General features: G+C 39.8%; 1 protein-coding gene across 6 annotated transcripts in view; it reads left to right on the top strand.

Moving 5' to 3' along the window:
- Window positions 1-22,374, top strand: part of evi5b (ecotropic viral integration site 5b) — a 70,808-nt gene that overhangs the window by 45,131 nt on the left and 3,303 nt on the right. For 4 of the 6 annotated variants that reach the window (XM_072684131.1, XM_072684130.1, XM_072684132.1 and 1 more), the window contains 7 exons: window positions 2,025-2,177; window positions 2,899-3,030; window positions 3,276-3,416; window positions 4,007-4,165; window positions 5,065-5,211; window positions 5,610-5,705; window positions 13,799-13,894. In XM_072684131.1, the coding sequence (XP_072540232.1) occupies window positions 2,025-2,177; window positions 2,899-3,030; window positions 3,276-3,416; window positions 4,007-4,165; window positions 5,065-5,211; window positions 5,610-5,705; window positions 13,799-13,894 (924 nt within the window). Of the gene's footprint in view, window positions 1-2,024; window positions 2,178-2,898; window positions 3,031-3,275; window positions 3,417-4,006; window positions 4,166-5,064; window positions 5,212-5,609; window positions 5,706-13,798; window positions 13,895-20,456; window positions 22,147-22,374 lie in introns of those variants that run through there. The other 2 variants (XM_072684134.1, XM_072684133.1) reach the window with 2 other exon arrangements.

The raw sequence follows: 22,374 nt of genomic DNA, 5'->3' as shown, positions 1-22,374 counted from the left end.
TTGGATCCCCAGTACATTAACCAAATAAGACCTGCTCGTTGTAAATTTACGGGGGGAAACCATCACTGTGCATTTAACCCTGACCTTTGATTTTGGTCATTAATGGAGCCCACTCACATTGACAATCGCCATATATTTGTATAATAATTAATTGTAATAGTAATTCTACAAAATCATGGGGCGATATATATATATATATATATACAGTGAGTCCAAGAAGTATTTGATCCCTTGCTGATTTTCTTCGTTGGCCCACTAATAAAGACATGATCATTCTATACTTTTAATGGTAGATGTATTCTTACATGGAGAGACAGAATATTAAAAAGAAAATCCAGAAAATAAATCTAAGGAATATATATTAATTGATTTGTATTTCATGGAGTGAAATAAGTATTTGATCCCTTAGTATTCATTAGCAGTTCTGGCTTTTACAGACCAGTTAGACACTCCCAATCAACTTGTTACCTGACCTGAAGCCACCTGTTCTCACTAATCACTTGTGTGAAAAACACCTGTCCACAGAATCAGACAGATCACACAGATTTCAAGTCTCCAACATGGGTAAAACCAAAGAGCTGTCACAGGACCTCAGAGTCAGAATTGTTGACCTTCACAAAGCTGGAATGGGCTACAAAAAGATTAGTAAGGTGTTGGATGTGAAAGTAACAACTATTGGTGCAATTATCAGAAAGTTTAAAGAGTATAACATGACAATCAACAGACCTCGGCCCGGTGCTCCAAAGAAGATTTCGCCTCGTGGGGTGGCAATGATGCTGAGAACAGTCAGAAATCGTCCTGCAACCACTCGGCAGGAGTTAGCAAATGACCTGAAGGCAGCTGGGACCACAGTTTGCAAGGAAACAATTGGCAACACTTTGCGCAACAATGGATTCACATCCTGCAGTGCCCGAAAGGTACCCCTGCTGAAGAGAGCACATGTGGAGGCGCGCCTCAAGTATGCCAATGATCATTTGAAAGATGAACCAAGTTATTGGGAGAAGGTTTTGTGGTCAGACGAGACCAAAATTGAACTTTTTGGCCTGAACTCCACCCGCCATGTGTGGAGGAAGAAAAATGCTGCCTATGACCCCAAGAACACTGTGCCCACCGTCAAGCATGGAGGTGGAAGCATAATGTTTTGGGGGTGTTTCTCTGCCAAGGGTACAGGGCTACTTCACCGCATCACTGGGAAGATGGATGGAGCCATGTACCGCACAATCCTGAGGGACAACCTCCTCCCCTCTGCCAGGGATCTGAAAATGGGCCGTGGTTGGGTCTTCCAACATGATAACGACCCTAAACATACAGCAAAGGCAACAAAGGATTGGCTCAAGAAAAATCACATTAAGGTCATGGAGTGGCCCAGCCAGTCGCCAGACCTCAATCCGATCGAAAATCTATGGAGGGAGCTGAAGGTCAGAGTTGCCAAGCGACAGCCCACCAACCTTCATGATTTAGAGAGGATCTGCAAAGAAGAGTGGGCCAAAATTCCCCCTGGTGTGTGTGCTAAACTTGTGGTTAACTACAACAAACGTCTCACCGCTGTGCTTGCAAACAAAGGCTTTGCCACTAAGTATTGAGTGTGTTTGGCAAGAGGGATCAAATACTTATTTTCCTCATTGAAATACAAATTAATTAAAATATATTCTTTAAAATTATATTCTGGATTTTTGTCTTGATATTCTGTCTCTCCATGTTAGAATATATCTACCATTAAAAGTGCAGAAGGATAGTGTCTTTATTAGTGGGCAAACAAAGAAAATCAGCAAGGGATCAAATACTTCTTGGACTCACTGTATATATATATATATATATATATATATATATATATATATATATATATATATTTATTTTTTTTTTTCCTTAACCAGAGCAATCACCAAAAAAGGCTGCTAACAGCATGTTGATATCCCTGGCCTTTCATATCTAGCTATATTTGTCCCCCGTATCTTCATCCTCCCCCACAACGCTCCATTCTTGGTTCATCCCTATCGCCTATTGTCCATGATTGGTTGGGTTAGGGTCAGGTGACGCGAGCGCAGGAGGCGGAGGAGAATTACCTGGTCAAGCGGGAGCTGGCCACGGTCAAACAGCAGAGCGAGGAGGCCAGCGCACAGCTGGAACAGGCCCAAAACACCATCATGCAGCTCCAACAGCAGCAGCAGCAGTCTGTGGTAAGGACCGATCACACAGCGCCCCCTTCTGGACAGGAGAACTGCTCAGAGTCTGCTGCTCCCAGAGAGAGAGGGAGAGGGAAAGAGGGAACATTCGGAGCTTCTTTTCGAAATGCTTTGCTGTGGTGTTTCACTCAGCAGGGGATTTATGCAGCGTTACCCGGCAACTCAATCTGGGCATCGACCGTGCTGGGTTTGGCACTTTGTGTCATTGAGAGCCAAAGACTCAGTTAGAAGATCACACTGAAATGACTACTGCATGACTACTGATGTTCGGACCAGGGAAGCGCAGCACAGGAGTCATTTGCATGCTTGGCTATAATAAAAGTCCTCATGAATATGTACATGAGCCATCAGAAAATGCCGCGAGCACTGTTAGCTACACGCACAGTCCTGTCGTGAACTAGAAGGCAGAATTATATGTATTATTTATTCATACACATGTCCTTAACACAGACACCACCAGCTAATGTGCCATGTGCTGCTGGTAAAGGGCTGTTTTGCATTATGTTGTTTTTGAGATCTCATTAAATATTTATGGAGATTTGTGTGTTTTTGTTTTTTTGTTTTTTGACCCTCCAGTGTATTTTGTATTTTGCTGTCTATGTTTTTAGTTATTGCAGACTTATTTTTTGGTGTATAACTGATGCTATAATTTATTATGTAAATTTCAGTGTGATCCTCTAACTGAGTCTTTGGCTCTTCCTCTGTGTGAATTTAGAAAGGAAACCCTCGCTACTCTGAGGAGTTCATTCTGCAGTTGGAGAGGGAGCTGGTCCAGGCCAGACTGAAGGAGGCAGAGTCTCAGTGTGCTCTCAAAGAGATGCAAGACAAAATCCTTGACATTGAGAAGGTGGGTTCACTTCCTTGAGTATAGAATGAGTCCCCCCCCCTCATAAGGATGTGCCTGGAGGGCCACACCACAGCAAAGGTTAGCATTCTACTCATAAGCTAATTACAAAGGCCTGGGTGAGTTGAATTCAGAACGTTTGGAAAGGGAAACACTTATTTCTGCTGGGTTATGGCCATCCAGGACCCAAGTTTGACATCCATATATACCCCCTCTTTTTAACAAACAGAAAAATACCTGTGTTGCAGAGGAACACATCACTGCCGGATGAGACTAACGTGGTCCGCCTGCAAGAGGAGCTAATTGGTGTAAAGTTAAGGGAGGCCGAGGCTCTGACAGGCCTTAAGGAGCTCAGGCAGCAGGTCAGGAATCTAGAGGAACACTGGCAGGTAAGTACACACACATACGCTTTTGTTTTTGTTACACATGTCCCATATACTTTACATACCCTCCTGGAAAAAGGGATCCTTTTAAAAAGCAACCATTTGAATACTTAATAGGTTAAAGGTCTTCGGATGGGTAGCAATCCTTTTGTACATGGTTTAGTATATCATCAGAAGGGGTCCCACTATTGCTACGAGTTGTAGAACCCCTTTTTAGTATTGTGTAGAATCCTTTTTCTTTAAACTACATGTGTGTTTCCCTGAGCGCTTTATTAGAAATACGATACGAATATTGAGTAGGCCCTTAATTTGCTTTCAAATCAGCTTAATTTTTTTTTTTTATGGAATTGATTCTACAACTTGTTTAAAACGTTCCTTTGAGATTCTGCTCCATGTCGTTGTGATTGCTCCTATAGGTCTCAATAGGTTTCACAGTGTAAAGTATATCAGTAACGATTTACATTTCCGTCAAATTACAGTACCAGAGCTCTGCTCTATGTGTGTTTCACTCGAACCAAAGCATCGAAGCTCCAGTGCCTGCTGTGCCAATTTTACCTCTGCAGATTCTCAATGATGTAATGTTTTTTCTTTTGCAGAAGCACTTGGCCCGTACAGCTGGCCGCTGGAAGGACAGCCCTCGGAAGAATGCAGCCAGCGAACTGCAGGATGAGCTAATGAGTGTGAGACTGAGAGAGGCAGAGGCACAGGCGGAGCTCCGAGAGACCAGGCAGAGGTTGCTGGAACTAGAGACACAGGTCTGATACCATGAATGCACACAGACATACAAAGTGAGCACAGATGGCCTGCATTAGTACTGTAATTTAGTACTGTATGAAATGAGCTCAGAATCAATGTCTTGTGAGGACGTACTACAGCAGCTGACTTGCATATCCAGTAGGGGGCGACAAATGTCAATGTTGAACTGAACTTCGCAGTCAGTTGCCACACTTCACTTGAAAGCCCCAAGTTTTTGTTTTATTCTTTTTATTTTTTTTTTTTAGGTCACCATACACTGCAGACTAGTAGTGGTGGGATCTTTGATTATGTGGTTACTGTAAATCCAGGAGTTCACATTGGTTTCCTTACTAGTAATAAATATTACCGTAATGGCAGGACTGTATTGCTGATGTATTGATTGCCACTGCTGGCACCAATAAATGGTTTATATATAATTCAGATATATGCTGTACATTATACACAAATATTATAATATATAACTGAGATTAAGACTCTTCAGTCGTGCCACTTGTTGTATTTGGGTGGTAGCGAGCGGTCTGATATTTATACGCCATCCGTAAAGACCGAAGGCAATAATATCTAACTTGTCATGCCTTTTATGGTTATTCGACTCACCCTCATCACCTCTGATTATTCCATTACCGTACTACTCTTGCCCAGGTGATTCTGTCACTGATATATGCTAGTTTAAACTTTAGGGTTTATTATCCTTCACCCCTGGCCTGCTGATTCTCTTGCACTGTGGTACTTGCACACATTGTTTGCATTATTGACCTACATCTGAGCGCAATCACCCAAGTTACTGTCCTCAAATTCTTCTTCTGCTGTTAGGTCAACTCTTGGTAAAGGAAGAACATTACACATGACTGGTTGAAGAGTAAAACTTCTCTATTGATGTTTTTTTTTGTGTAAACAGAACCAGATCCACAGTAACCAGCTGCGTCGGGCAGAGCAAGAGGCCCGCGGGCTACAGGAACGCATGCAGATCCTGACCAGCCAAAATAAGACACTGAACACAGAGCTGCAGGAGACGAAACGCAAACAGGCCGAGATCGAGTGCAAGGTGAGGACACCACTGCATTCGCTGGCTGCAGTCTTGTTCCGTCACATGGTCTGACATGGAAAGCTTTGTACGCCTACAGTGAGATTAAATAAATGCTAAAAGTACTGAACTAGCTTTTGCCGCTCTTGAACTCTGTCATCAGAAACGTGTATCTGTTCAGCAGGCCAGCTAACCTTTATGCGAGTGTCATGCTCTTTCATCATTCGTATGTTAATGATTAAGTAAAAGCTAGCTATATCTGTCATAATCAGCAAATCCAGTACTGTAAAGAGGAACCAGTGGGTTTGGTTTTAAGCTTCTGTAACAAAGAGATAATATTAATCCCTTCACTCTCCCTCACACTTTTTCTTTTTCTTTCTCTATCTACATTGCTCTCGCTCTCTCTCCTTCTTTCTCAGAATAAAGAAGAGGTGATGGCAGTGAGATTAAGAGAGGCTGATAACATTGCGGCCATGGCTGAGCTTCAGCAGCAAATCTCCGAACTGGAGATTCAGGTACAAACCACAGTTCACATCAGTTAAATGTGAGCAAGCAAAAGGCGACAGTTGCAAGGAAAAACTCTCTCAGAGCTGGAGGAAGAAACCTTGGGAGAAACCTCACAAGGGAGGCCATCCTCCTCTGGCCAAAACTATGTATAAATAAATGAATGATAGAAAGTTCGCCATACCACTAAGTAAGACCTATTCCTCTGCTCAAGTGTGCTGATGGTCAGTCACAGCGCCATTTGTTGTATGAATGCTCTACACCAAGACTAGTAAAATTGGATATATTGTTTTTATTAAAACCTTCAGCCAAAATGTTCCATATAGTGGCATGCAAACGTTTGGTCACCCCTTGTCTGAATTTCAGTTACTGTAAATAGCTAAGCGAGCAAAACAACAAAAGGAAAAGGACCCAAAGCAAAAGTGTGGGCACCTGCCATGGTCAGTAGTTTGTGAAACACTCCACATTTTCTTTGGTTACTAATGCCAAAACCACTTAATAACCATAATAAGTACATCCTGCATTAATAGGTCTGCATAAATGTACTGCAACAGTAGGAATAACCAGTATCTACAGAGTAGACCAGTATTTACATTATGATTTTTTTTCTGCATATATTGATTGTGACATGCTTTACAGTTGCAATACTGAAACCCATGATGTGATCAAATATTGGTCTGCATTATTACAAAAATATTTACATTTATTGGACCTCAGGAGCATCTTTTGTTCATCAAACTTTCAGCAGGAACAACATCAGCATGGACTGGATGCCCACTTAGTACAATCAGTTTTGAGACCGATTAAAAGACTCGCTCTTTTAAGACTCACTCGATTAAAAGACACACCCCCCCCCCCCCCCCCCCCCCCTTAGTATGTAGTATACATTAGTATGTATGAAAATGTCCTTCAGGTTTGGGGTCGTGAGGAAAAAAAGCAATGGTAAACTTTTGCTTTTCACCTGGAAGCTGGTTTTGGCCAGTTTCTGGAATCTAGAAATCTCATGAAATGTGATCTGCGTGAAGCCACCAACTTTGCGTCTATGCATCATTGACCACAAGGCCAGTCTTACTCAGTTTTAACCAGTTTGAGTGGCAGGCTTGATTTATTTAGGGGGAAGCGTGTCGTGAGTGAACTGGGTACACAGTACTTGCGTGTACGTCAGTTTGGAGGAAACGCTGCAAGTATAGCATGCGTTTCCCGTGCAGGAAGAATGAATTGATTTTGATGATTAACTCTGAAATCTGTGTCTCATAAGCACCTTTTTTTTGTCCTGAGATCTTCCTTCCTGAGGGTAGATACATGCAAGGCTTTCTGTGTTTCACACTCAGCCTGAGAGTATGAGGTGGCAACACAGTCCAGTGGCTGCATGTAGTATCAAAATTAGTCAAAATTTGATCTATTTCTCGTACGAGTATAATGTCTGTCTGACAATGTTTCTGTGAAGTGTTGCGGTGACAGACAAGATGTTTTGTGTCAAGTGCGCACGTGTCTGCGGACATAACAGTTTTTTTTTTGTTGTTGTGTATGTGTGTATGTGCACACACTGCTTGCTTTGATGCCCTTAAAATGTCAGTGTTTGCTGCAAGGCAGGCTCTGCTGAAGGCATGCCATCTTGTTGCAGAACTAAGCTGTGGCTCTGTGGTTTTGGTTAGCCACAGTTTTTTTTATACTCTCATGGTTGTGGGGATAAGGCCATGGTTTACCAAATCTGGCGAATGTACCGAAATGCATGGCATACTGTGTGTGAATCGAAACAAGAAGAATGAGAGACTGGCAAGGTGGCCTGATGCGATTTTCCTCTGTCTATGAGGAACTGGTTCAGGTTTTCAATGCAGCCACAGACTGCAGTATTGTCTTGTGGCATGTAGGGCTGAGAAATGGTCGGCCTTCTGCAGTCACTGATCATTAAGACACAGCACAGAGCAAAAAGTAAATGTAATGGTTTCAGTATAAGTTTGTCATCGCATTTCAGATAGGGGTGTGTGAAAATATTGATATATCAAAGGATTGTGATGGTCTATTTGCAGTACTGTATTAATTCTCGAATAGGATTGATTTTTATTATTTTATTATTCTTTTTGATATATTATTATTTATATTTTATTTTTTCTTAATAGTTTACATGCAAAGATTTATGGCAGACAATGGTTAACCCTCAGGAGTCTATGAATGCACTGGCATGTCAAATTCATTGTTTCTCAACATTTCTATAAATATCTTTGATTAATTCCGCATAGAAATAAAGTTCAAACATTCCCTGAATTAGCAGAAGCCTGTCTATTCCACTGCCAGATTGTATGTGGCTCGCATCTGGAGTTAAAAACTTACATCCAACATACTCATCCATGCCTCGTGCCCATCCATCCCAAGTGATGGATTTGTGTGTCCATCAGCTGCCTCTGATCTATAATTGCTAAATTCATGCATCCGTCTATTTTTGTGTGAAACTCTCCAGTAGCCACTCAGAAACTCGTCTTCTGCCTCTCGCCATTCATATACTGTTTTATTCACATATCTCTATGCTTTTAGGCACAAAAAAAAAAAGATTCCCGTGAGTTAAGGTATGTTCTCACAAGAAATATGAAGAATGTCTGCAATCCCAAATTTTCAGGTTAGGGTTGGAGTATCTTTTCGCACAGTGCTCTAGGCCACATGGCTCATAGCTCATTATAGTGAGAGCTGAGATTGTTCTAAACATTTTGATATAAAACATGGGTTTTATATACAGTACAAGTCAAGTGACTTTTAAGGTGAATTTAGAGAGATACAAAAATGTAGTCCCATAAAAGTGCCCTTAAACTTCATAGGTGAACATTTTGTGTTGTATTTAAACCCTAAACCACTAGATCTCACTGTTCTGACTGCATAAAAAATAAGCTTTTCTTTTACTCAGTTTTCATGCATATGATGTTTTCTATGCTAATGCAATATATTGCAGCATATTGAATCATACCTCCTGTATCATGATGTGTATGGGTATCGGCAGGTTCTTGCAAGTACACAGCCCTAGTTCTAAACCAGTGTAGGCTTTAGATCATAAAGCCGCAGTACGTCACAAGCTCATTGACTTCCCGTTTCACCCACACCTAGGCCACATGTCCCACTGCTGGAAAATACTACAAAGTGATATCAGCCCCCCTTATCTGTACCTATGTAATATGAGTCACCTCAGAGAGGTTTCATTTTTGTCTGGAAAGATCCACTTCTAAGAAAATCTAAGTTTGTCCAACACCAGCACCCCAGTTCAGCACAGTCTAATCATGATGTTTTTGGTTCAGCATACCTCGAACCATGCTATGCTACCCAGCGACACACACTGTTTTCTTTTCTGCGCAAGAAAACACAGATCAACAGAACTGTTGCTAACAATGTTCAGCACGTAGTCAGTTGCTGTCTCACTTTAGCATCAGTGTCACTCTGCTGACCGAGTTTTTTTTTTTTTTTTTTTTTTTTTGGCACCTCTCTTGCTCAGGGGTAAAGTTGCTGCTTGCATGGCCGTCCTAAGACCACAGTTCAGCTATCTTCATTGCCATATGCGAAACCACTTCCTATAAAGTTCAGATACTTACTGAGCTGGAATCAAAGCTGACTTTTTGCTTTGCTGTTTTGCATGCCTAAAGTGAAACGTAAGACACAGATTTAGCTGATCGCTAACAAAAAAAAACAACAGATAAAGGAGTGAGCATTAGGTAGCAGCAGTGATGCATTACATACATTGTCAATGTGTGGTTCATAAAGGAAAGGCATGCAGTACCAAGCATATAAACATGGTAACTACCAAATTGTCATGGCACCTAAAGAGTTTGTTGGTTACCATGCCAGCGGGGGATGTCCAGAACACCTCACACAGGATTTTCCCTGTCTACATACTGATGTAATTAGCAAGGGCTGGTTTCTGCTGTAGTTATGATATGCAAAGTGATGCATGCCCAGAGCCTTTCATATATTTGTTCTTTTCTTTTTTTTTTTTCTCCTCAGCAGTTCAGCATTTCGTCTGTAAAACACACATGCTCTTTCTGGTGCACATTTAAAGAGTAAGGTCACTGTTGAGTTTCCACAATCTGAACAGTTTCTTTAGTGGGAAGTAAACAAGTCAAATCTACCAATCAAGACAACCCTCTTAACACCCTTCGAAGCATGCTACTTCATATTTCAGCTCCTGATTCTTGTTTTTATAGTTCTGTTCTTCTCAGTCACCTGCACTGGAGAGCATTCCTTCAGTGAACAAATCTCACGTAAGTTGAAGTCTAAGGAAACTGGCATTATCCATACCTTACAGAGCCGTGTCATTGGTGTGGTGCCTATAAGAGTGTGAGTTCAATAGGTTTTGTTAAGGAACAGAAGTGTACATAATAAATAAACAATTTTTTTTACGTATTAAATTGACCGCATTGTGTTGGGGTTGGAAGCTTACATACCCTTGTCATGGGCATGAATGTCATGGCAGTATTGGACTTTCTGGTGCAGAAGGAGTGACAACATACTACTTTAATAGGGAAAAACAAAATCAACACTGGTTACAGTGCACCTAGTATTTATATCCTTTAGCAAGTTGCACCTCGACCAGTTGGTAAAAATCTACCCCAGGGTGGCAGCTAACCAGGCAGTTGGAACAATCCTAGGTGCAACTTGCTAAGGGACATTTAACTAAATACTAGGCTCACTTAAGTCCTGAGGCTCAGCACTGCAGAGAGATCACTAAGCACACACGTTAGGCCAGCACCTTCAAAATGACATGTTACGTTTTGTATGTCAACACAACATTCTGCCTTGGAGCATTTCAAAACGTAACTATGATGACAGAATAGCATAGTTTAGTTGTGCTGTTTCGGTGAAAATTTGACTACAGTTTTGGGATCTTAGTTGCTCGCTTAGGCAGAGCTTCTACCAAGTGAGCTCAGTTTTACACAATTGACAGGAAGCTCGCTGTTTAAGATGGTGTTAAAATGAAGTTTCCTTTCTGATTTTACATCGACCCCTTATATAAATGATTGAACACAGAATAGGAAACGTCTGTGTTGCCAAGCTAAGAAACCAAAAGATCAGTGCGATCTATTTGTTCATCATCAATGCAAAAAATGTCATTGATCTGTTGTTGCATTTCACAACTAATCATTACATTCAAATAAATATGAAGAAAATAGAGATTGGTAATGCATAGTGATGACTCCACGTCAGCACAATTCAAATCTAGCCATCAAGCCAACCCTCTTTACACCCCTCCAAGCATGCTATTTTATATTTCAGCTCCTGATGCTTGTTTTATTGTGCCTTTAGTTATTTGTTCTTCTCAGTCACCTGCACTGAAGAGCATTCCTCCAGTAAACAAATATCACAGCTGAAGTGTGTTAAGATGTGTGTGGGTTATATATATATCTAGCTAGCATCTTTAGCTATGCCATCTAAATGCTGTACTACAATATTGCAGCTTGACCACACAGTTTTGGTAGCAATCACAAAACTTCTGGCAAAATTCCAGTTAAATGTTTGACCACGCCCCTGACTTTTATGCATCATGCACATACTTTTGATAGGGTTGAGGGTAAGGACTCTTGGGATGGCCATTCCAAAATCGTAGTGTTAGCAAGCTTTATCCATCCCACAACCACCTCTGGTAAGTTTCGACTGTGTAGCTGATGGTTTGAGGTTAAGCTAGGCTCAATATTTGTATTGTCTGACCATAAAACATTCTTTAAGCCTCTCGGTCCATGGCAGTGTACAGTTCACTTGAACTTGACCGTAGACAGTGACACTGTTTCAGGTGCTTCCAGTTCATGATAGGTCTGTGCTTTGGTGGTTCTTGGGTTGTTCCTGACCATCAGAATCCGTTTCCTCTTAGTTGAAGGTGCATGTTTGGGTCTTCTTCCAGACCATGGCAAAGTACATTTCATTCTTTTCTTTTTTTTTCCCTATTAAAGATGTGTATATTACTAAAATTCTAAAAACTAAAATTCTATCTTGCACAGTACGCATCAGAGCTGTATGGAACACATTGGGGACACCCTGAATCTTGTTTTTAGATTTTAGAATTATTCTATAAGCCTGTCTGCATGAGTTATTTAATTTATTAATTACATTTTTACATTTAAAGCAATATTTGTTTTATGGGGTTTGCAGCTATGAGCTTTTTGGGTTGCTTGAGTGAGGAAGCCATTAGTTTAGAGCCGTTTGACATCCCTGGCCGCAGCCTGCCACCTGCCAGCTTTGCGCAGCTGAGCGTAAGGAAGTCTGCTAACTGCCTCTGTCTTATCACTGGGGCTGGGGGGGGGAGAAAACCTCAAGAAAAACACAGATTCTTGGAAGAATGCTGCTACTTTAGATCCCTCATCCCCGGCCTATCGGAGGCATGTAAGCCCTGCCCTAACTGCAGACCACAGGAGTTGAAAACACCCTTCCCTACTGCCGGGTGTGTGTGTGCATGTGTGTTGATCTGCTAGATTTCACCACCTCCCTACCTCAGCACCCCACCCCTTTGGTGTTCCTTTTCCCTCCTTTTTATTTATTAATTTTTTTTACTCGTTCCTCTTTTTTTTTTTTTTTTTCCCACCTCTTACCCCCCATTCATTCTCGCTACAGCAATGGATGCTGGATGCACAACTGGGTTTCACAGTTTGTTTGTGAGGTCACATGTGTTTTGACTCCTGCTTTAGCAGATGTGTTGAAGGTAAACACCACATGTGCAGCCTCTGAGCTTGTCGGTTTAACACCGCAGCTAGGCGTCTCCCCAAGGCATTAGGGACGGCATAAAGAAAACACTGCACTATTAGCACTCACTCAATCTGTCACAAACTGCCATTGGCACAACCAGACGCTCTGGGGTAAAGCTATTCTCGTTGAGCTTCACTGTTCACCAAACAACACTTGGTGCTCTCCCACTCAACAACTTCTGCTTCTACACTCCTACCTGACTTTACCACAGATTTCACTTTGAAATGGAAAGTTGTGTAGTAAAGCCTGGAGACCGTACTTTGGTCTGATCTGATTTTTTTGTTTTGTTTTATTACCCTTCAAAGTATACATTGACGGTGAAACTAGTTAGCCAAGAATGAGGCTTGGTTAAGACTGTAGTAAATTACATTTGACCACATTTGAACTGAATTCTTATTTAGATTTAGTTTCCAAGGTGTCACTTTCTCGATCATTTCAGATTAAGTTCCGCTGCTGCCCCGCGACAGTAGATGTGCTCTAGATTATTCTTCCTGAAATATCTGAACTGCACAAATGTCGCTCCTCTGCTCAGGTCTTGTCAAATTTACCCAAGTATGTCAATAAAGGAGGCATCAGTTCACAAATGTTTCAATGTGCGCTAAATAAGATGCCAGAATTGGTGTCTTAAATTTGGATGCCACAGTCTGCTTAATCTAGGGCTCATTGGATAATAATTTTGACTTGGATTATTAGATGCTGACTTGTCTGTTGGGCTAATAATAATCTGATAATCTGTGGGTACATTTAAATGGAAATCCCACTAACTGTTCCACATTTCTGTGTAAATAAATGATTAAGAAATTCTCAGTCATTCTGAGTAGTTTGATGTGGAATGCTCCATTCTGAAGTAACTTACTGCGTCAGAATTGTTCTTTGTGGTGGTGATAGAAATCAAACGTATAAAGAGTTCTGCTTAATAATGCTTGCCGAACTCTTTATACGCTGTGTCTTTAAAGTGTTGCAGTATTGCTTCTAGAATTCCCCTAACAGTTGTAGTTATGAAATGTTTTCAAATATGCTTCCTAATGCAAGAGGCATTGTTTTACAGTAGTTGTGAAAGAAGCTTTTGGTCTAAAACTTAATTTAGTTTATTATTTTGTGCCTTCGAATGCAAAAAGGCCACTAAAATCGTCTGTTGTTGTGTTTTGTAATGTTATAATTATCGCTGTTTTACCATAATCACCATGGTTAAAATGGCTGTTTGTATGGTACACATCATGACCCCTGGTGTCACATTTATCACTGTAAAGAAGTGGTGATATTTACTATCACAAGTTCAAAGGTCCAAAAAGAAGCCACCGGGATTCAACCAAAGTTCTGTAAGGTAATGGCCACTGTTTGTACCATAACTTGTACAATGACTGTTTTGTTTTCGTTGTTTTTCTCATGTCAGAAGGAAGAAGGAAGAGTACAGGGGCAACTGAACAACACTGACTCCAGCCAGTACATCCGTGACCTCAAAGACCAGATAGCAGACCTTAAGCATGAGGTGAGCTTCAAAAGCGCTGTCTCTTTTTTTGTCTTTTCTAATGGCAGTGAAACAAACGTGACTACTCTATTTTGGTGCCAAAGCCACAGTGACTTCTATAATGATTTACCTGTTTTGCGCCCAATGCCCTTTTTTTCCTCTTCATTTGTTTTTTTTTTTTTTTTTTTTTTTTTTTACACACCGTGTGTGTTTTTGATCTTCTAGCTTCTTGTGTGGTTTTGCATTTATTTTTTTCATAAGCTTTGCGAGCGCTTTGAACAGATTTGGGAGTTCATTTAGCTGTGTTGTTTAGAAGTGTTAACTACGCCCTGTAAAAATGCTGTTTCCTGCGCTAAGGCAGTTAAATTTGCCTGTACACACCCCTTTTGCACTCCATCTCAAAGGTTCGCAAGGTGGGCATGTTAACCAGTTTGGCAAAATCGTCCCAATACTTTTGTCCATATAGTGATTTGATTGAGCCTTTTTTCCCCCCTATGTAGAACCATCAACAAAATATTTTTTCCACCAATTTGAAGAACACTTAAATCCAGCACAGAACCATTTAAACTGTATAGAACCATAGCTTTTACTAAATACTTTAGTCCTAGAGCTAAAGGCTTTTTGTTAAGATAACCTTTAACAAAAAATATGAACCCACTTCAGTTTTTTAGGTTTAGTGTCAGTATTTCTTTGAACAGTGCTCTAGAGATCACATGAGCTCTCGTTATAGTGAGAGCTCAGATTGTTCTCATTTTGATATTAAAAACACACTGCAGAGGGTTAAGGAAGAATTTTCAGCTAAAATGAAAACAGCAAATTCATAGCAAGTTACCAAATAATTTATACTCTTACTGGATGCATCCTCAGATCAATGCTTGAATAATAACCATAGGATACAAAGAACCTGCTGGTACAGTTCAGTTCACAGAGGTCAGTTATACAGAATTTGCCTTTGTCACCATCATGTCCATGTAGAAATGACTGTACAGTGCACGTATTCTTCCTTCCTTCTCTTGAGGTCAGGACCTTGAGTTGTTTCTGTCATTGGGTTTACAAATGCCAGTCATTTCTCTAGATAGAGAGGAAAGTCTTACTTTTGACCTGTGATGACTTTGAAGTTTGAAGTACCACATATGACCTTAGTCACTCTAGTGAAATGTCAGCCATCTTTAATGAGATTACGCTTCCTCGTGCACAAAGGCTTTGAATGAAGTGTGGGATTAGCCCATGAACATGAAGGCTAATTGACTGGATTCATTTTTGAAAGCGGCTTGTGTTGGGTATATTTTGTGTGTGCCTGGTGCACCAGCTGGCAAACAGTGATCACTGTAATAACCAAAGAGCACTTTTAAGACACTGTTCATCGACCGATAGCTGAACAGAACAGAAGTTTCCCTGGATAAACTATTCAATATATTCTATATATTGAATTCCATATTGTCACTGTTGTGCAAATCTCCATTTTTCCTTAAACATGAAGCAAATCTGGCAGTTGTTCTTTACATTGTGACACAATAGTTGAATGGATTAATAGAAATGCTTCAAAATGACTTAAACTTTAAAATCTTTTACTTTGAAAGTTAAGGAAGGAGTTAAGGAGTTATTCCTTCTCTTGTAAAGTTGCCGTTTGTGGAGATCCAAGGTTTGTGAGACAGTATATTTTTGTGTGTATTAATTTGTCTTATACCTTCTGTTATCTTCACAACACATTAGTGAATCATTGATGGCTCTGGTTGAAATGGGCCTGCATTATTATTTCTGGTCAAAATTCTGTTTGTTGGATTGTTATTCATCCTAACACTTAAAGAACATCTGTGATTGGTTACAGTTCTTACAGCATTCTAAAGCCTTCTGTGACCTTTGGTAGTGATTTTGTCAGTTCATTTGCATATTGCAGACTTCTGTGATGCCAGTTTTGTGATGGTAACGTGCAAAGAATTAAGGAATGGTAAATTTTGCCACCCACTTCTAGTTTGTGGTTTGTGCTGCGTTGGAGTATGGCTTTTAGACTACAGTATAAAGAGGTTTAGTTTGATAATAAATTGTTTATTATCAAGCATGTTTTTACAGACAAAACTTTAATTACTCCAAAAATCAAAACTAGACTGCAACATAACATGGGATCCTATGTTTGCTTTGGTGTTTTTGTTTGTTTGTTTTTCATTGGGGAAGACAAACATTGTGTTCCAGATGTTTGGCATCAAATGAATGTCATGTGTAAAGGCATGACCCGAAACTTGACGTCTTGGTGAGGTAATTGAGCAATAATGTAGATCACACATCACAGATTTGTGTGCTGTTGGGTGCACCCATCAGTACTGGAATGGAAGTTATTTGTCAGTTGATGGTCTTCTCTGTCTTAAATGTCTATTAAACCCATTATGTCAAAAGTGTGACCAATTATAAAGCAGTACAGAGAATTTCACATAACATAATGAAGTAAATAGTAAAGCAAAGAATTGATTGCGTGCTGTGTTTGTTTGGTTTTTTTACACTCATGTTGAGGCATCTGCGGACAATACATGTAAAGCAAAAGTGTTAACCCAGCTGGGATACGAGAGGTCTAAACTGAGAACAGAAAACAGAAACTGCTTCATTGATTTACATTGGGAAAAGGGAGGATATAGTCAGATTTACCCCTTTCTTGAAGGAAAAAAAAACAAAACAAAAGCTTGGTGGCTTGCGGTTAAACTGCAGTGTACTAAATCATTCACATGGTTCCTCCCAAGACCCTATCAACAGAGTGCAGTGAGGCAGCTTTACCCCAGAAAGCTACTCGTTTCCTCTTCACGTTCAGTCCTGCTCCAGCATCGGTAAACTTCTGTGGCTTAGATGCCTCAGGCAGCATGACTGATTTAAATGCTGTGGTGTGGAGGTTAGAAAGTGAGGAACTATTGAAAATGTGCTAAAACGTTTCTTCTGGTTTGGTGGAAAAACACTTACACAGTATCTTTCATCATATGCTGCATAAAACCGTCTTTGAACTGGTAAAGAACCTATACATCGAGTAGATCTTTAAAATGATCTTCACACACTCTTTTCTCTTTATAAACAAACATGGTTTTATGGCATCGAACCACTCCAAGAACCTTATGTTTAAGAGTAAATGCTTTAGAAACTACATTTCAGCAAGACAGTAGAGCTATCAAAATGATGTCATTTCCTAGAGTGCATTAAGAACCCATGCCTCACTTCTTTTATTATTTGATTTTTTCCCCTCCCTCTCTGCAGCCCACATATAACGTATGTGTGGTTTTATGTAGGAAAAATATGATGACCTTAGTTCTGGTTGGTTGGTAGGGTGTGTCATTTAATTATTACTCCACATTTAAAAAAACAAAAACGAAAATATTTATAACTAAAATGTGAATGTATATGTAAATAAGGTGTTTTTGTGACCAAAAACAAGTGATTTAGCAACTTAGTTTTTATATATGGAGTGTGTTTGCTGGGAATTGAACAGACACTTTAAAAGTATACCAGTGCTTATATGCTACATCAAAGTGAAATAAAATTTTAGGTTGAAAAAGGATGAAGGATTAAGGATAATCCCCTTGCCTGATTAGCATTTTCTATACCATACCCAACACTGCGGCAGTTCTGTTGATTTAAACCATTGAACAGCAGATGCTGTACAGATGCTGTACAGATGCCTTAAATATACCTTGAAAGATAACATTTTAAGCTTACAGAGCAGTTCCTGAATGACAATAGAGTCTGGATTAGATGCCACAGAATGCTAACAGAGCTCACATGAGTTGTGCTGGGTAGCGCATATTCACATTCAAAGTTGTTCACACCCAAAAGACAGACTAAACCAGGCCTATTTATTTATTTATTTATTTATTTATTTACATTGTTTGTTTTTCAGGGCTGTGTGGACATAAACGCATCAATGTTCGCATGCTTGTTATTTCAGGGACTGATTCGTTCATGTTACAGACAGATGCAGGTCTCTTTAGTTTGGGAATGGAAACCTTCAAGATAGCCAGATCCAATCTGTGCAAAAAATGGAGTGGATTAAAGAGGCTTATAATGTGAACATTGCCTCACACTTTGTTTTGTTACTTAAACCAAACAAACTTGACCCACAGCTATAAATTACATATCATAGTTGTTCCATCCATGAAGATAAAGTGCATCAGCACTTTATTAGGAACACTGCTTGTACAGGATAGAGCTTCACAACAGCCTCAAAATGGTTTGATTCCACAATATGTTGGAAGCATTCCTTTGAGACTTTGCGTCCTGTTGTCATTATTGCATCATGCAGTTTCTGCATATTTGTAGGAGCCCTTTCATGTTGCAAATCTCCTGTTCCCAAACCACACCCCAAAGGTGTTCGCTTGGACTCAGGTCTGCTGAATAAAAAGCCATTGAAGAATGCTGAAGAACTCATATTTTTCATATTGATGAAAGTAGTTTGAGATGACCTCAGCCTTGAGACATGGGGACATGTTGCATTATCATGCTGGAAATGCTGCTAGAAGATGGGTAAATTTGTGACCATAAGGAGAGATGCACATGATCAGTAACAATACTCAGATAGGCTGTGGCATAGTGATAGTGATGGTGATACTTGGCTGCTTTTTTTGCTCACCAGAGTTGTACGGAGTGGTTATCTGAGTTACCATAGCCTTTTTGTCAGCTTGAACCAGTCTGACCATTCTTATCATTGACCTCCCTAATCAACAAGGCGTGTCCATCTGCAGAACAGCTGATTACTGGATGTATTTGTTTTATTTTTTTGCACTGTTCCATATAAACTCAATAGACTGTTGAACTGAAAATCTCAGACCGTTCTAGAAACGCTCACCAATAATCCACCAACAGTCATGGCATGTCTAAAATCACTGAGTGATTGCCTCACGATTGGCTGAGTAGATAATTGCACGAATAAGTAGATGTACAGATGTTCCTTATAAAATTGTGTTCATTATTTCTTAATTAATCAAAAATACAAAATGTCATTTGACCAGGGATGACCAAACTTTGGTATAAGACTTGCAACATGAAGATGTTGTTTATGCGAAAACATCATCTGAAGTAAAATAACAGCTCCTAAACCGTAATCAGCTCAACTTCTAAGAGCTGCTGGAAGCACCTCCCTGAACTCTCTTAGAACGTGAGCTATTAAGTTTGTTGTTCTCCCAACAATTAGTACAACGTACAGTTTTAACCAGATATTACAAACAACTTGGATTAAATAAGTAACAGCCCTACGTTAAGTAACTATAACTTCATTTAGGTACCAAAATAATGTCAGGGCCTTTCAGCGAGTTTTACTAACTGCGATTCTGAGCATAGCAGGATGGCTGCAGGTCATGAAGGGGGTTAAAAAGCTTGCTGCTGCTGCTGCTGGTTGCTATTTAAATCACGTAGCTGCTAAAGCGCGAGAGGTTTCCTATCAACCATATTTGCACTGAGTGAAACCATACACCTACTAATCTCTCAACACCACCAACTTATAAGCTGTCACACATGAGGCCTCTGGTGTTGTTTTGCTGGTTTCCGGCTTATTCATCTTCTCTCTCTGTCTCTCGTTCACTCTCTTACTTATCTGCCCCCCCCCCCCCCTTTCTTTCTCTTTCTATGTGTTTCTGTGTCTCTAAATGCACCTCTGTTTTAATTAATTCTGCCGCTTCAGCCTATGTTAAGAAGCAGATGGTATTTAATAATGGGAGTTTGTGTGCTAGGTCATGCATGTGGTGTTTGTGTGCTGCGGTTACTTTGAAATACCCATGCATACCTCTCTTCCCACATGTCTGTCTTGGTGAGGCAGTGTGTTCCAGGTAAGTATGTCTGTCTGTGTGTGTGTATTTTAAGCATCTGTCGATTTACTCTCCTCATAAAAGGTCTTCAAACCCACGTTTCCCCTCAGAGTCAGTATTGTCGGTTTTCAGTTGCATTCTGTTGTATTTTTATTCCCCTTGAATGTGCATGTGTTCAGTTATGTGTACTCAAATATTAGGGACAGGTCAGCAGATGTGCTGCTTTTTTATTTGGACTTTAATCTTTGAATATAAATTTCTTAGAAAAGAAACTTGAGTTTAGTTAAGTGAGAGAAGGACAGAGATTCCAGGGAGCTGGAGCTATGAAGGCTGAATGATATCATACTTCTGAATTGAGCCGGGGGAAAAAATGTATTTTTCAAAGAATTGCATTCGACATATGAGCTAAATGATCTGCACATCACCTTCCATATTCCATTGTGTTCTGAATTTTTATTTTTCCCTCAAACAGGCAGTTTTGTGGGGTGATTTTAAAGTGTAGGATTGCTGCGCTTTAAAAAAAAAAAAAAAAAAAAAAAAAAAACCCTGACTTGTAAGACAATGTAAGAATCTGTCAGTAAAGATGAGACAATCATGGACAAAATTAACATGGTGGGTTCTTCCTTTCTGACTGCAACATTTGTCCTCCATGTCCGTGCCAGGTTATCTTCAATTGTATTACATACAATAAAAAAATAATATAGTACTGGCATGTTAATGCTTTGAAAAGGAACAAGTTGGGTCATTGATGTACTCCCAGAGTGACGCATGAGAACACTAGTGGTTTATAGCAACTGATTTAATCTCTGCAGATGTACGGTAGTGTGAAAGTGATATGAAGAGGATTTGATATTGTGAAACTCAATAACTCAACAAGGTACAACCTTTTTAATTCAGTGTCCGTTATAACGTCAGTAAGTCATTTAAACACTGTCAACAATTATTCTGATAAATGTGCCCTGAACACATCTAGTGCAGGCTTTTATAGACCATTCAGAATACTTAGATGTGCATGTAGAAAGCTACTGTGATACAGAAGGTGTGCACGTTCATGATGTTTGTAGGTCTCTGAAGTCTAGCTTTGTATTGACAGTCGCTGTCATGCCCTTAATTCTAAGTGTAAGCAGTTTTTTTGTGCCAGTTAGCACAGGGCACAAAAGCATTTGGCTTTTGGAGTTTTATTGTTTGTTTTAAATGTCACTGAATTCACTGAATAATTAGTTTGTCTGGGGTTCAAATGTTGAATATTGCTACATTTATGCTGCGTTCCATTTTCCTCTGAAGTTGAATGTCGCAACTGAAAAGAACACCACACCCAAGTTGAACACATTCCAGTTAAACATTGCGATAATTGTATACAATTTTAAAGTGCTAAAGAATTTACCAACAAAATTAGTGTTTTATGGCGAATAAAAGTTGGCTGACTGATTTAATGTAACAACTGATACACAACTACTGCTTGTATTACTGTTAATGTGCAGTACGGCCATCTTGCATTTTGAACTCTGGGTTGGTAAGGCTCTTCCGACTTTCCAAGTAGCAGTTTGACACGTGTGGGCATTCCAGTCAAAAATCCAGAGCAAGCTAACACTCATGCACATTGGAATAACACTGTATAAAGTGTAGATCATGTATATAATCATTAAAAATCTAAAAAAAAAAATGCAAAAATGTATGTACAAGGTTTTTACTGGACAGCAACAACATATTTGTTTTAGCACTATTGAATAAAATGACCTAGAGTAACCTTTACGTTATGCTAACTTTCATTAAAAGTTAAGTATACTTGACATTTGAGGTGACAGACTATATGTAGTAACACTAATTGATGTATTATAGTGTTTGTACACTATTCCATTTGTATAGTAATAGGGTGCCACATAAGTCAATTGCACTGTTCACAACAGTGGTAGCAGGCATACAGCAACATTCATATGTTGATTATTGCACATCTTGTAATTCAGAGAATTCCGTGACACTCGGGGGGTGACGTGTACATAGGTATAGAATGTTTTTACAGAGGGGTGATGGAGGGTTTTTTTGAACACATTGTTCTGTGAAGAGATGATAAGCATAGACTTAGAATTCTATATTTGGGCATAACACCGACTACAAAATGACCATTGGAACTTCAGAGATCTTTTCCTCCCTCAACCTTATGAATAAACAACCATATGACCTTGCCTTAAACTAAAATATTTAATTGCCTCATTTCTTAACAATCCTTCGAGGTAAGGATGACCCCAGTCTCTAGAAATTGTTCCTCTACGTTTTAGACCACTTGTTCATTTCAGCTTGTCTGTGTCCATTTCAGCATTTCTCCTGCTGTTCCAAATTAAGCTTTGGGATTGAAGTCTGGTTACTTTGCAATCACTTATCGTCCGGTCTGATGATCCAGTCACAGAAATAAATGGACAATGTGCACCCTTAACTGTTGAAAGTATAAGATGTTTGAGGAACATTTGGAGGTTCTATGGTTTGAAACTGTAGAGGAACCTCTTATGGTGCTTTATGGATCCTTTCAGAAAAAATGGTTCCTTGAAGGTTCCTCAAACCCCCATTAGAGGTTCCTCCACAGTTTCAAACTGAAGAACCTCCAGAAGTTCTTCAAGGATCTTATACTTACTACAGTGATTGCTCCTGGCCTGTGGGAGTGTCTATGTTGTGTTCTGCATAGACATAAAGCACAGTTAGTTAATAGGAATGAATAGGAACAAGAGTCTGGTGTGA

Source organism: Salminus brasiliensis, chromosome 7 (assembly GCF_030463535.1).
Source record: "Salminus brasiliensis chromosome 7, fSalBra1.hap2, whole genome shotgun sequence".
NCBI classification, from domain to species: domain Eukaryota; kingdom Metazoa; phylum Chordata; class Actinopteri; order Characiformes; family Bryconidae; genus Salminus; species Salminus brasiliensis.
Note: the sequence above shows the minus strand (reverse complement) of the source record. Positions and strands in the feature narration are given on the sequence as shown.